Source organism: Mytilus galloprovincialis, chromosome 3 (genome assembly GCF_965363235.1).
Source record: "Mytilus galloprovincialis chromosome 3, xbMytGall1.hap1.1, whole genome shotgun sequence".
Taxonomy (NCBI): domain Eukaryota; kingdom Metazoa; phylum Mollusca; class Bivalvia; order Mytilida; family Mytilidae; genus Mytilus; species Mytilus galloprovincialis.
In genome coordinates, this window is record NC_134840.1 from 12,069,470 (window position 1) to 12,084,363 (window position 14,894).

General features: G+C 30.9%; 1 protein-coding gene across 1 annotated transcript in view; it reads left to right on the forward strand.

Moving 5' to 3' along the window:
• Positions 1-13,366, forward strand: part of LOC143067194 (protein O-mannosyl-transferase 1-like) — a 35,878-nt gene extending 22,512 nt beyond the window's left edge. The window contains exons 9-19 of the mRNA XM_076240287.1: positions 2,161-2,254; positions 2,713-2,868; positions 3,769-3,998; positions 4,504-4,596; positions 6,181-6,277; positions 6,714-6,806; positions 7,190-7,304; positions 7,685-7,899; positions 8,485-8,611; positions 10,072-10,249; positions 11,858-13,366. Of these exons, the coding sequence (XP_076096402.1) occupies positions 2,161-2,254; positions 2,713-2,868; positions 3,769-3,998; positions 4,504-4,596; positions 6,181-6,277; positions 6,714-6,806; positions 7,190-7,304; positions 7,685-7,899; positions 8,485-8,611; positions 10,072-10,249; positions 11,858-12,035 (1,576 nt within the window). The 3' untranslated portion in view covers positions 12,036-13,366. The remainder of the gene's footprint in view (positions 1-2,160; positions 2,255-2,712; positions 2,869-3,768; positions 3,999-4,503; positions 4,597-6,180; positions 6,278-6,713; positions 6,807-7,189; positions 7,305-7,684; positions 7,900-8,484; positions 8,612-10,071; positions 10,250-11,857) is intronic.
• Positions 13,367-14,894: the final 1,528 nt, after the last annotated feature.

Genomic DNA, 14,894 nt, shown 5'->3' on the forward strand with positions numbered 1-14,894 from the left:
TCCAAAATTAAACTTTGTTTGATTTCATCAAAAATTGAATAAATGGGTTCTTTGATATGCCAAATCTAACTGTGTATGTAGATTCTTAATTTTTGGTCCAGTTTTCAAATTGGTCTACATTAAGGTCCAAAGGGTCCAAAATTAAACTAAGTGTGATTTTAACAAAAATTAAATTCTTGGGCTTATTTGATATGCTTTATCTAAATATGTACTTTGATTTTTGATTATGAGCCCAGTTTTCAAGTTGGTCCAAATCAGGATTCCATATCAAGTATTGTGCAATAGCAAGAAATTTTCAATTGCACAGTATTGCACAATAGCAAGAAATATCTAATTGCACAATATTGTGCAATAGCAATTAAATTTCAATTGGAGTTATCTTTCTTTGTATAGAATAGTAGTTGATAATATATGTTGGAAATTTGCCAGACATGACTATGATGTCATTTTCTATTTTTATTTGCCAATAACTTTATGTAAATAATTAACTTCATTGGAAATTTGCCAATATAAAATGTTGCTGATGAAGCTTTTTTTCCTTATCTTATCTAAAATGTTTTTAGATAATGTATGTTGGAAATTTGCCAGACATGACTATGCTGTCATTTTCTATTTTTATTTGCCAATAACTTTATGTTAATAACTTCATTGATAATTTGCCAACATAAAATGTTGCTGATGAAGTTTTTTTTATTGTTTTATACAATAAACAATGTATATTCACTTTTACTACCAACCAATCTTTACCATTCAGTGATAACAAGCACTTTATTTTACATTTTAATATTTTATGATGTATTTAAAAGAGTAGTTATTGTTGCAAACTCCATTAGAAATTTGAATTGATATCAGTTTTGGAAAAAGGGAAACGGGGATGTGAAAAAAGGGGGGGGGGGGGGTTAAATTTTTCTCATTTCAGATTTCATAAATAAAAAGAAAATTTCTTCAAACATTTTTTTGAGAGGATTAATATTCAACAGCATAGTGAATTGCTCAAAGGCAAAAAAAACTTTTAAGTTTATTAGACCACATTCATTCTGTGTCAGAAACCTATGCTGTGTCAACTATTTAATTTTAGATTTAAATAAGTTTGAAGAAGAAATCTTTAATTGATTTGTAAAATCTTGACATTTGTTTTGTGTAAAAAAAACCATGTAATGTCAAAAATTTGATCACAATCCAAATTCAGAGCTGTATCACGCTTGAATGTTTTGTCTATACTTGCCCCAACTGTTCAGGGTTCGACCTCTGCGGTCGTATAAAGCTGCGCCCTGCGGAGCACCTGGTTACATCTTAATATTTTATGATGTATTTAAATGAGTAGTTATTGTTGCAAACTCCATTAGAAATTTTAATTGAGATTAGTTTTGGAATAAGGGAAAGGGGGATGTGATTAAAAAAATTGGGTTCAATTTTTCTCATTTGAAATTTCATAAATAAAAAAGAAAATTTCTTCAAACATTTTTTTGAGAGGATTAATATTCAACAGCATAGTGAATTGCTCTAAGAGAAAACAAAAATTTTAAGTTCATTAGAACACATTCATTCTGTGTCAGAAACCTATGCTGTGTCAACTATTTAATCACAATCCAAATTTAGAGCTGAATCCAGCTTGAATGTTGTGTCCATACTTGCCCCAACCGTTCAGGGTTCAACCTCTGCGGTCGTATAAAGCTACGCCCTGCGGAGCATCTGGTTAACCAATTTTCTCACTTTTGGAACTTAAGTACATGTATTCTACTTTTGAGTTACACACCACATGAAACCCAAACAATATGGGGAAAGGTTAAATTTTTACCTGTGGAATATATGGAAAGGTATACATTTTTAAAACCTAAATTATATGTAAAGGGTGGGGTAACAGAACCCCAGTGCCACTCCCTATCAATTAAGTATTGAAGTGCCTCTCCCTTCCCCTCCTGCAGAGCTCAAATGAATTTAATATATTTCCACAAATATTGTAGCCAAGTGTGTATACACTTTGCCAAGCTTTAAATTGTGTTAGGTCAATAGTGTGTATTTTTAAAAAATTTAAGGAAACACAAGTTTTGGAAAATTGTGCCAACATGAAATGTGATGATCACTTCTGTCAGTCGGCAACACTTTCATTTTGTTTTGTTTTCAATTATTTATTTTGATATAATTGTTCTCTATTTTCAGTGTAAAGTATGTAGGAGTTTTCACAGCGATTGTAGTATTATTATTGTGTGCCAAAGATTTCTGGTTTATGTTGACAGATAATTATAGATCTGATGTAAGTGTAATCTGAGATCATGGAATACTTGTTCCCTGATTTCAGAAGATTTTATTTAGTCTACACAAATATATATGCATGGTTGCAGTACAATTACAAATCTAAGAATAGTTTGGATGTTTAAAATAGTGTAATGTAAAATTTACTTCAGAGTTTCACAAGTTTCTTTATAATATAAAATTGAATATGATTTTAAGTTTAGAATATTTCACCATCATGAATACATACTAAGTGAACGAACACCAAATCAAAAATAATAAATCTTACACTGTCAAAAAACCAACATCAGCTTTAATGTAGACATATTTGCAGAGTTTGAAAAAATAAGTGCTATTCAACCTATTGATCGTCAGAGTTTCTGTGAGGTTTTTTAAGGATGAACTTAAACAAATCTTACTTTATAACATGAATACTATGTATGCTTTTTTATTCAAACTAAGAATATTTTTATATTTCAGTTTAATTTGATAAAGCACCTTATTGCTAGACTGACCTTCCTGATTGGAGTTCCTGTTACTTTCTATATTCTCGTGTTTTATATTCATTTGAGTATCTTGATCAAAGCTGGACCTCATGACAATATAATGACCAGTGCATTTCAAGCTAGTTTAGAGGTATGTTGTATGGTTATCATATGTCATTTTCTAAAATATTAAAATAAATTTCTATGTTGCTAATACATAAAATTTTGCTTTATAAAGCTCAGAAACACGAACAATTACATTATCTGATGTTTATTGTTACTCTGAAAGAATGATGGCAATTGTATAGTTTTCCAAAAGTAAAATATCGCATTTTCAGTCTTGCAATGATTTTTAAACACCAAAATTTCTGATTATACAGTATGTAGTATGCATTTGATTAAGACTATTGAAATTGGTTATATGATTAAAGTTACTAATGAGAAGGAAAACCTTATCCAAATTATATGGCTTCTGAATTACAAATCAACAAAATTATATTTAAATAAAAAAAAAAAGAGAGAGAAATGAATATAAGATGTATGTACCAGACCTAGATTTCCATTTATCTCTACATATTTATATTTATATAATCAAAATCCTTCAAATTGAGGTAAATAACCAATACTGAAATAATTTAAAGCATTGGACCAGTCATACTGGTCCTTTTGAACAAACTTTGTGATTGATATAGTAAGCAACTTTTATCATTATAATGAATGTCATAGAACACATGTTAAAACAGGTAACAGAGAATGTCATTATTTGTATTATTGCCATCCAGCTTGTATGACCGTCCACAGAATTTCTCAATGTAACTATTGCAACTAGGTCCCAGTTTCTTTCTCTGAAGAAGGCATAAATTTAGCATATGTCTTTTATACAGAATATCACCAAAGTCCCCAATATATATTACCATCAGTTCACTACTGATTAAAGACATTGTAAATATGTCTGAAACTTGTTATAAAGACCTTTATAATATGGACAATAAATGTTTCTTTTCTATTATGTACAGGTTTGACAATATATATATATTTGTTTTATTGTCAGGGTGGATTAGCAGCTTTAACAAAAGGACAGCCATTACATGTATCCTTTGGATCTCAGATCACCTTACGTCCCACCTACCATACAGGAGGAAAGCCATGCTGGTTACATTCCCACGCCCACGTTTATCCTTTACGTTACTCAGATGGACGTGGAAGTAGTCATCAACAACAGGTCACATGTTATGTATTTAAAGACATCAATAACTGGTGGATAGTTAAACATCCAGACAGGTAAACTTATTGTATAGTGTGGAGATTATTTACTAACTTCTTCATTCAAACTAGATAATAAAAATTCCATGTCTTATAGTACTGGATACTTCTCAGGTAAATATCTTCAAACAATCCTTGTCCTAACCTGATATGGTAGAGGCACTTTAAACTGAAATTGCAGAGTTGAAAAAAATGTTTTACAGCATGCCAAACAGACACTTCTAAGCTGTTGTTCAGAAATATGTAGCCATTCAGACTCTTCTAAGCAGTTCTTCAGAGCTATTTTATATAACATTATATAAATCATTTCTTTATCATGTCATGTCTGTTTAAAATGAACTCAGAAAACCTATTATATAACAAGTGTACAGATATTATCTGATGATTATAGAATGTTTATGATAACTTTACCGATCTTCAGATGATATCTAGTAGACAATCATGAAATTTTTTAATACATTTTGTCAATCTCTAAAATAGTAAAATAGTATAGTCAGTTCACAGAGAAAATATTGTATTTCAGTGATTCCATGGTTGTGGATGACCCCCCAAAGCCGATAGAACATGGGGACCTGATACAATTGGTTCATGGTATAACTAGCAGAGCTCTCAATAGGTCAGTTACACAACTTTATGTCATTTAATCTGGCAATTTGTTAAAAGAATAAAGCAATATGGACTGAGAAACCTCTTAATAAAGGAACAAGATAACTCTTCATGTCAGCTATAAACATTGCTAGCTGTCTTTTGTTTTTCTTCATTTGCAGTTCTTAAGTTATGACCCTTAAAAATGACTTTAAATGTATTTTTTTTTGTAAAATCTTGATGATACTGTGAAAATACTGTTTATTGTTGGTTAGAGGTATAGGGGGAGGGTTGAGATCTCACAAACATGTTTAACCCCGCCGCATTTTTGCGCCTGTCCCAAGTCAGGAGCCTCTGGCCTTTGTTAGTCTTGTATTATTTTAATTTTAGTTTCTTGTGTACAATTTGGAAATTAGTATGGCGTTCATTATCACTGGACTAGTATATATTTGTTTAGGGGCCAGCTGAAGGACGCCTCCGGGTGCGGGAATTTCTCGCTACATTGAAGACCTGTTGGTGACCCTCTGCTGTTGTTTTTTATTTGGTCGGGTTGTTGTCTCTTTGACACATTCCCCATTTCCATTCTCAATTTTATAGTGGTTTGAGCAAAAGTAACATGTTCTTGGCAGTTAAATTTGTGTATAAGTTTTCTGAAGAAAAAAACATGGTTGTCTTGTCAACGTATATTTGTTCCACCTAACAGAAGTACCAGTGGAAACTTTGTTATAAACAATGTTCTAATACCTGTACCTGTCGGAACAAATATTCTATACTATTTATTCCGGAAGGAACATCTACTGTATTATTTATTCCTGTGAAAATAATAATCCAGAATTATTTTTCCATTTGGAACTTATATTATGAAGGAACTTCTATTCCGTGACAGTCTGTTGTCATCTGTAAACATTCATAAAAATCTTCTTCTCTGAAAATACTGGGCTTACTTTAACCAATCTTGGCCACAATAATCATTGGGATATTCAGTGTAAAAAATGTGTCTAATGAACCTAACGGCAAACAAAGATGGCTGACATGGCTAAAAATAGAACTTAGGGGTAAAATGCAAGTGTTGCCTATTTTTTTGAAAGCTTCTATCAATAGAGAAAATCTGACGAGGCAAACATATTTAGAATGATGAGCTCTACCTATTGTTCATTTACATCAAAACTACAGGAGTTATTGCCTTTAACAGATATTCTTTTTTAATTTTTGCCTTTTATCTTGAAAATTGTAATTGCTAGATAGAAACTTTAAATATAGCACAAGTGATCAGCAAGACAAGATCCACAAGTAATCCATAATGACCAAAATCTTCAGTTAACTTGTAATAAAAGTTAAGGCCATTGTTGACTATATGCAGGTGAGCAACACAGGCACTTTAAAACCTCTAGTTATCTAAATGTGGAGAGTTCCTATCACACACTAAAACAATTCATAAGCTTATTACATAGATAACAGTGTTACTTTTTAGGCCTAGATGTGGCATTCCATCAAAACTAAAAATTAATTTGTTGCATAGATATCAATGTTCTTTTGTTAGCCTTGCTGTGGCAACTCTATAACTACAGTTCCCTGAAGTAAATTGTTACATAGATTACAATGTTTCTATTTCTAGCCATGACGTGGCAGCCCCTATTACACCACAGAACCAGGAAGTAACTTGTTACATAGATTACAATGTTACAATGCCTGCACAGAATTTATGGAGAGTGGTAAGTTCATATTTTGAATTATATAAAAATTTTGTTAAAATCTCTCAAATCGTTTTTTTGTAAATAACTTTGTTGATTCATGTAGGGAAATGGATAAGTTATTAAAATGTAAATATGTTTATATAAGAAAATATTAGTATTCAGAACTTTTATACTGAAAACAAACATTTTATGGTCATCTTTGTGACATTATATTTCATGTGGATATTGAATACTGTTTCAAAGAGTGACTGGGACAAAGAAATATGGTCACATCTAACTGGTAATAAATACCTTACTAAAAGCTTTGTGTCTTTTTGGCTGTTGAATTAAAATTTGTTATAATGAAAATTTTACAATTACTCATACTGGCCACAAGAATAAAGCAGATTTGTACAATTTACTTCAATTGTCAGAAACATTACAGTCAGATAATGCATATAATTATTATTTTCAGGAAGTAATAAACCGTGATACTGATGGCCATAAATGGCAGACAATTAAAAGTCATATTAGACTGGTCCATGTTAACACTTCACAGGCACTTAAGGTAAAGTTAGTTATGCATGAAATGTAGGCAGATTGGTACATACTAACATTTCATAAAAATTAAAGGTAAAATTACACTTGCATTAAATAAAGGTAATTTATGTTCATATGAAAAAATTCTCTTACCTATATGGTATGATGAAACCTTAAAATCTTTACTAGAACTGTGTAGTTTTCTGTGTTGTATTTTGAGTCTGTAATTTGATTATTATTAGTTTGTACAAGTCAATCTTTTGTTCATCTGACTACCATGTTTCTTATGATTTGCTTTATTCAGATAGTCCTTTGGATCCCTTTATCCTTATGTCTGTTTAAAATTAGGGTTTACTTGTTATCTAAATAAAAAATAGTTGGTTGCATTACTATAATTTCTTTTCTTTTTAGAGTACTGGTAAGCAACTACCTGAATGGGGATTTCATCAGCTGGAAATATCAACAGATAGAATCATCAACCAGGAAGCTACAGTGTGGAATGTGGAAGAACATAGATTTACAAAAAGTAAGAATGATTTTTAGGAAATCTGTTACTGTGGATTCATTATTACTCCCTTATGGGCCCTTAATTTGTAACAAAACGTATCTTAACTTATCTTATTTTTGGAAACAAGTGAACCACAAAATTAAATGTTCAACAAAAAAAAAAATTTCTATAGGCTTGTATGCAGACTTATGCAAAACCACAAAATCAAATATCCACGAACATGCACGTTTTCTATATTTCACAAAAATTGGAACCAACGAAAAAAAAATGAATCCACAGTTAATCAGAAAGCTTGGTCTGCCATAATTTCCTCTGTGATTTAATGTTCTCTCTTGATTTTATAATATGTGTCTCTTACTGCTTTCTCTACATTAAAACATTGTTCCTTTATTTATTAGGTGTTGAAAAGGACCAACAGGCTCGAGAGATAGCACAAAGTGAAATGATTCCTCTCGAACCCACACATCTTTCATTCTGGACCAAGTTTACAGAACTTCAGCTGAAGATGTTGATGGGAAAAGCTGAAGAAATGGAACATAAATATAGCACTGAACCAATAGAATGGCCATTTATGGATAAAAATGTGGCTTATTGGATGAGCCCTAATAGTAATGTAAGTCAATAGTACTAACCAATAGAATAAAATTGAGAATGGAAATGGGGAATGTGTCAAAGAGACAACAACTCAACCATAGAGCAGACAACAGCCGAAGGCCACCAATGGGTCTTCAATGCAGCGAGAAACTCCTGCACCCAGAGGAGTCCTTCTGCCTGCCCCTTAACAAATATGTATACTAGTTCAGTGATAATGGACATCATAATAAACTCTGAATTATACACAAGAAACTAAAATTAAAAATCATACAAGACTAACAAAGGGCAGAGGCTCCTGACTTGGGACAGGCGTAAAAATGTGGCAGGGTTAAACATGTTTTTTGAGATCTCAAACCTCCCCCTATACCTCTAGCCAATGTAGAATGGCTGTTTATGGATAAAAATGTGACTTTTCGGATGAGCCTTAATAATATTTTTGCAAGTCTTTAGTATTGGTAAATTGCTAGAATGGATGTTTATGAAGCTTATTGGACGATCCCTAAATTGATAACACATAACCTCTTTTTAAATTTGTTAGAAAATAAACACAATTTCTCTTTAGATTCTTTTATCATTGGTGTTTGTCATATATTTACATTCTCAGGCACAGATACATTTGCTGGGTAACCCAGTTATCTGGTACCTAGGGACACTTTCTGTTTTCGGTTACTCAGCATTGTTAGTATTTTATTTACTGAGACGACGAAGAGGCTGGTTTGATCTCACAACAGGTACATATACATATTGTAGATATTTAAAATCTTGATCTGTTAAAAAAGTATATATCCCTCAAATCTGTATCCTAAAATTTTACCAGAATACACTAACAGTACAGTTTTGCATTTTCAATCAGTTATTTAAGAATATTTTTCTTCATATAACCCAAATAAACTCTGAAATGAAATGTCTCACTTGTTTTTTCTATTTCAAAGATTTAAATTGCACTATTCATTTAATTCCTGTATGATCATGAGTTGAATATTCTCTTTAAATGAAATATTTTATTCCGGTCTCAGACAGGTTATATAATGTGACATTCATGGCTTATATTCTCAGAGCCGAAGGGGAAGATGATATAAACAATAAGCAGGGAATGTCACATTATATACCTTGTCTGAAACATGAATTACACATTTAATATGAATTTCCTCTAAATTAATGTTTTTTCCAGTACCAGATATTTGTCAAACAATCAAAATGTGGTATATATATATATTTTATGCGTATGTGAAGGATTTTTTAATTTGCTGTGTAAATAATTCTAATGTGTATGCAAAAATTTGTACCAACACTTAAAGACACTAATTTAGTATTTGATGTGAAAATCGTGTGATTTTAGATTAAAAAGGTATTATTGACGGATACACATCATTATTTTCCCTCTGTGAACCTCTGACACACTTTAAGTGTTTTCTTTAGCTAAAACTATGCAACTAAGTAACAATCGGTATGATAACATTGATGTTCCATTTGGGGTATAAAAACATAGTATGTACCACTGCAGTTTCCTGAATATATGCTGACATCTCTATGTTGTTATCCATTCAAAAAAGTCAACACATTTGTAATGCTTAATATCACATTATATCAATTTCACACTATGTCCTCAGCGCTGAGAAAACCCAAGAAGATATACTGAAATATAATTATTTTGTATTATCTAACTAGATATAGGAAGATGTGGTGTGAGTGCCACCATCCAACTAACTAATTTGATTTGTTCAGCAAGAGTCACATTATCAGTGTGATTTTATAGATAGACTGAAAACAGCAGATAGAAAAGTGATATTACATACTTATTTTTAATGAAATATCTAAAAAAAAAAAAAAAAAAAAAAAGATAAAAAAAAAAGAAATCGAACAACCTTAGTAGTTTGAGACAAAGTCATAACAACCATTTCGAAGAATTGGATCTATATTTCATGTGTACTGACAATAGTCGATATGCATCTTTCAGGTCAATACATCCTTGTATCAACCTCAAAAATAGGCTTTAATTGTAAAGTATTGTTCTGTTAATATTGGTTAAACTATGTTATATTATGTAGTATGCAGACAACAAAGCCATACAAATAAAACAAGAACAATAATGTATATTCAATAAATGAATAATTTTAACAAGAAAACTTTACATTTTACACACTAAGAATCTGATATAAAAAAATCTGGTGATTGATGTACTTTGTTTCAGGTGAATGGAATCATTTTGTATTCATAGCAGAACTTCTGATTGGTGGATATTTCCTGCATTATCTACCTTTCTTTCTGACTGACAGTACATTGTTTTTACATAGCTATCTCCCCTGTGTGATCTTTAAGATCTTAGCAGCAACAGCACTTATAGATCATTTATATGTTGTTTCACATAGGTGAGTTTACATAGTTATCTCCCCTTAGTGATCTTTATGATCTTAGCAGCAACAGCATTAATAGATCATTTATATGTTGTTTCACATAGGTTAGTTTACATAGTTATCTCCCCTTAATGATCTTTATGATCTTAGCAGCAACAGCATTATAAGATCATTTATATGTAAACTGGACCCCTGTTGTGTTCACTTATTGCTACACTGACAACAGGTATGGCCTAAATCCCGTGGTCAGAATTCTGACCACAGGATTTAATAATTCGACGAGACTAGTACATCATGGGCTATGTTTGATTATGTATTATACTGATAGCAAATCAAAGAAAAATTAGCACACTTATTACCCTACTGAGTTCTTAAGGGAATAAAACATACCGGCTCAGTTTGTCAAGAACATGTTAACACGCTCGTTGGTCATTTATCTGCCCTACTACCATGGGGTCAATTAACAGATACTTGTTTATTTTGCGGCATCACAGTATTAGCATTTGAGGTCAATTTCCTATCACTTTAATTGGCCAATTTTATTAGTGAATCGTTGAATTTGTAAGACTCATCCAATTAATGCCAATGTGACAATAGCTCCAACCCGTTCCTTCGGTGCGAAGCTATAGATAGAATGGCGGACCAGTTTAATTTATATGTTGTTTCACATAGGTTAGTTTACATAGTTGTATAGTTATCTCCCCTTAGTGATCTTTATGATCTTAGCAGCAACAGCATTAATCGATCATTTATATGTTGTTTCACATAGGTTAGTTTACATAGTTATATAGTTATCTCCCCTTAATGATCTTTATGATCTTAGCAGCAACAGCATTAATCGATCATTTATATGTTGTTTCACATAGGTTAGTTTACATATTTATATAGTTATCTCCCCTTAGTGATCTTTAGGAGTAATACCACCATTGATTTTCCCCTATTAGTCTTTGTTAAGTTTGCACTTTTCCAAAAAATCTGTAGAAGTGTTCAAATAAAGAAATACTTGGCATGAGTAAAGTTTTATCCTGTCCAGTACTATAGAAAAAAATTCACATAACATTTCATTGCATATAAGAAAATAACCATCACTGGAAGTTAACCAATCAAATTTCTCCTCTTATTGTATCTGTGTACAAGGTTTAGTCATCATGTAACCTCGAGATTACAAAATATTCTATTGAAATCCCAAATAAAAAAATAATGGTGCTTTGAAATACCCAAGACATATGTTTATGACACAGAAATCTTTTACTGCAATAAAATGTAGGATTAATTACCTACAACTGTCTAATTCAAGGGAATATTTTTTTCGACCTATTTTCGTATACAACCAGATGTGATGTACCATGATTTGGTGGTATTACACCTTTATGACATCAAAAGCTAAAACATTGGTTGATCTTTAATCTTTAATTTTAAGAAGCTTTAAACACCAATCAATTAATCAATCTTATAATTAGATTGAAATATTTTCTCAAATACAAAAGAAATAAACAATGATATAACTTAAAAACAACAATATAAGAAAAAGTTTAATTTATAAAGATGCTTATTCAATTTAAGTCATGGTGGATGTATTCATAAAACTGTATATTTATTTACTTTCTTTTTTTTTCTTTGCAGATTTCCTGTACTGCCATCAACAGTTAAATATGTGACAGTTGGCATTATTTTATGCACTATTTATAGTTTTTATAAATTATCAGTTTTCACTTATGGAGGTACTGCTTTAACACCTCAGCAGATTACAGACTTAATGTGGAGGGAATCATGGGACTTTTTAATTCATGTCCGTGTTTAATTACATCATAAGGAGATAATTGTGGGACTTCTTAATTCATGGCCTTGTTTAATGTGGACACCTTGTCAAGAATCGTGGGATTTTTTTATTCATGTTTATGTTTAATATTTTTTAGTTAATTGTGGTGTTTTGGTTATTTATTTTTTTACTCAGGCAATATTTACAATCATGTCAGTTTTATCTGAAAATAACATAAATTCAATAATGACTACTAAACAATATGTGATTTTAGGTTTCTTGGTATTTTTCAGAAATTAAAACTATGTTATGCTAAACTAATGTCACAACTTGTCAAAGTGATGACTTTACCAATCAAAAATAGTGCAATCCCATAATGCAACATAATTTTATAATTAATTCGTTATGTATAGAAAAGCTGCCAATGTGTTGTATATAATAATTATAGTTCACATATTTATGTATATATTCTTTATGTGAACAAGCATACATCCTGATAGATTGTAATTGACAAGTCAATGCAGGTTGACAATGTAAATCTCAGTCTTATAGTCGTCGAACAGTGATGAGAAATACCACTATAGAATAAGTATGCACTGTTGGCAAATATTTGATTTCAATTATTTTGGGTTAAAATTCAACCATTATAAAACTTTATGCATGTAGTATAAGAATTCTTCCCCCTCAGTGGTGAAGTATTGCATTGTCCTCATGTATGAAGTAAACTGCCATAGAAATGTACTGCTTACAGACTTATAACTTGGCTTTCCATGAGAAATGATGAATATTTGCATGTGGGTACCAGAAAATAAAAAATTAAAGATTACAGATTGAATGTTATCCAACTCATCATAAAGGCTGGCCCAGTAAGCACCATACTATGTGAATTCACTTAAAATAATTCTTCCCTGTAGAACTTATAAAATATCTGACATTGAGAAAATGAACATATTTAGGTTTCTACTGGGACAAGAGCTTTAATAAAACCTTCTAACAGGTAAGACTATTATCATAAAAGGTACATGTAAAAATTCTGGTAGCAACGATTGGTTTTTCAATGTTTATTTGACATTTTTTATATTTGTTGTGTGACAGTTTTGATCGATTTACTCAGAGCTCCACCATTCTAAGGAAAACATTTGGATGCTAATATTGTTTATATTATTTTTGGTTCATATTGACATATAGAATGTTTTGATTACCAAAACTTTCAGCAGAAACGTTATATAGTAACATTAGAGTTCATCAAACAACATGCCACGCTCAACAGTCTCCCGAATGAACAAATTTTAGAAAACCCTACAGTTCCATTCCATTCCCACGCTGTAATCTTTGTCAAAGTTAAAACAATTCTAAAGAATATTATTCCCAGATGTTTGTAATCTAACTTCCTGTTTATTGAATTAGAAAATAGTTTTATTTTTATATACATGAAGCATATACATATGAATTATGTAAAATAATTAAAAAAATGAGAGGGTTAAATTCTCACATTATGAAATATGGAATATATTTGTAGATATTGTCCTGGAATACTTTTTTTCTATTATTTATGATGTTAATATGATAACATGTAATGCTCTCTCATTGTAAATACAATTTTACACTTTAGATATCAAAGACGCAAGTCTGAGCATGAGTGTGTTGAGAACAAAGGGAAACAACTCACAATATTGCCAAAATATGTTATTAGAACACTTTTTAATGTAAATTAGAAATATCTACCCCATTCTGGCCACAAGCGCTTTTATTTTACCTTGATGCTAACCGATACACCAAAGTTGTACATGTACATATACAGACTTTTTTATATATCATTTCTTCATATATTTTTTTCTTCAATAGTTTTATTTGTTATGTCTAGTATGTATTTTTATTTACTACATGTAGTTGTTTTGTTTATATATAATTTTATTTCATTGTATGATGGTTGTGAAGGTGGAGTTATTGTTTTTTGTAAACGTTAAATTAATCCACACTTGTAATGTGATTTTGTAGATCTATATATAACAGTTAAATATAGATTTATACTACCAGTGTATCTTAATGTTTTGGTTGTTTAAGCTTTTGATAATATATGTAATGTATAGTCACAGTTTTCTATAATTATGTCAGTTTAGAGCTAGATGGTATAGACTTATGTCTGTTTAAGATGACAATATGTAATTTGTATTTTTTATATATATATATTTGGAAATTAACTAGTTTTCAAATTGGTCCACACTTAAGTCCAAAGGGTCCAAAATTGCTTGATTTCAACAAAAAATTGGTTTCTTGGGGTTCTTTGATATGCTTAATCTAACCATATATTTAGAACTTTGATTTTGGGCTTGTTTTAAGTTGGTCTAAATCAGGGTGAAAAATAAAATTTTGTTTGATTTAAAAAAAAAATGAATATACTGGTTTCTTTGAAATGTGGAAAATAACAGTGTATACAGATTATAGAATTGTGGGCCCCATTATCAAATTGGTCCACATATAAGGTTTCATAATAAAACTTTGTTTGATTTCATCAAAATTTGAACTCCTTGGTTTTTTTTATACGACCGCAAAATTTGAAAAAATTTTCGTCGTATATTGCTATCACGTTGGCGTCGTCGTCGTCGTCGTCGTCGTCGTCGTCCGAATACTTTTAGTTTTCGCACTCTAACTTTAGTAAAAGTGAACAGAAATCTATGAAATTTTAACACAAGGTTTATGACCACAAAAGGAAGGTTGGGATTGATTTTGGGAGTTTTAGTCCCAACATTTTAGGAATTAGGGGCCAAAAAGGGCCCAAATAAGCATTTTCTTGGTTTTCGCACTATAACTTTAGTTTAAGTAAATAGAAATCTATGAAATTTTGACATAAGGTTTATGACCACAAAAGAAAGGTTGGGATTGATTTGGGAGTTTTGGTTC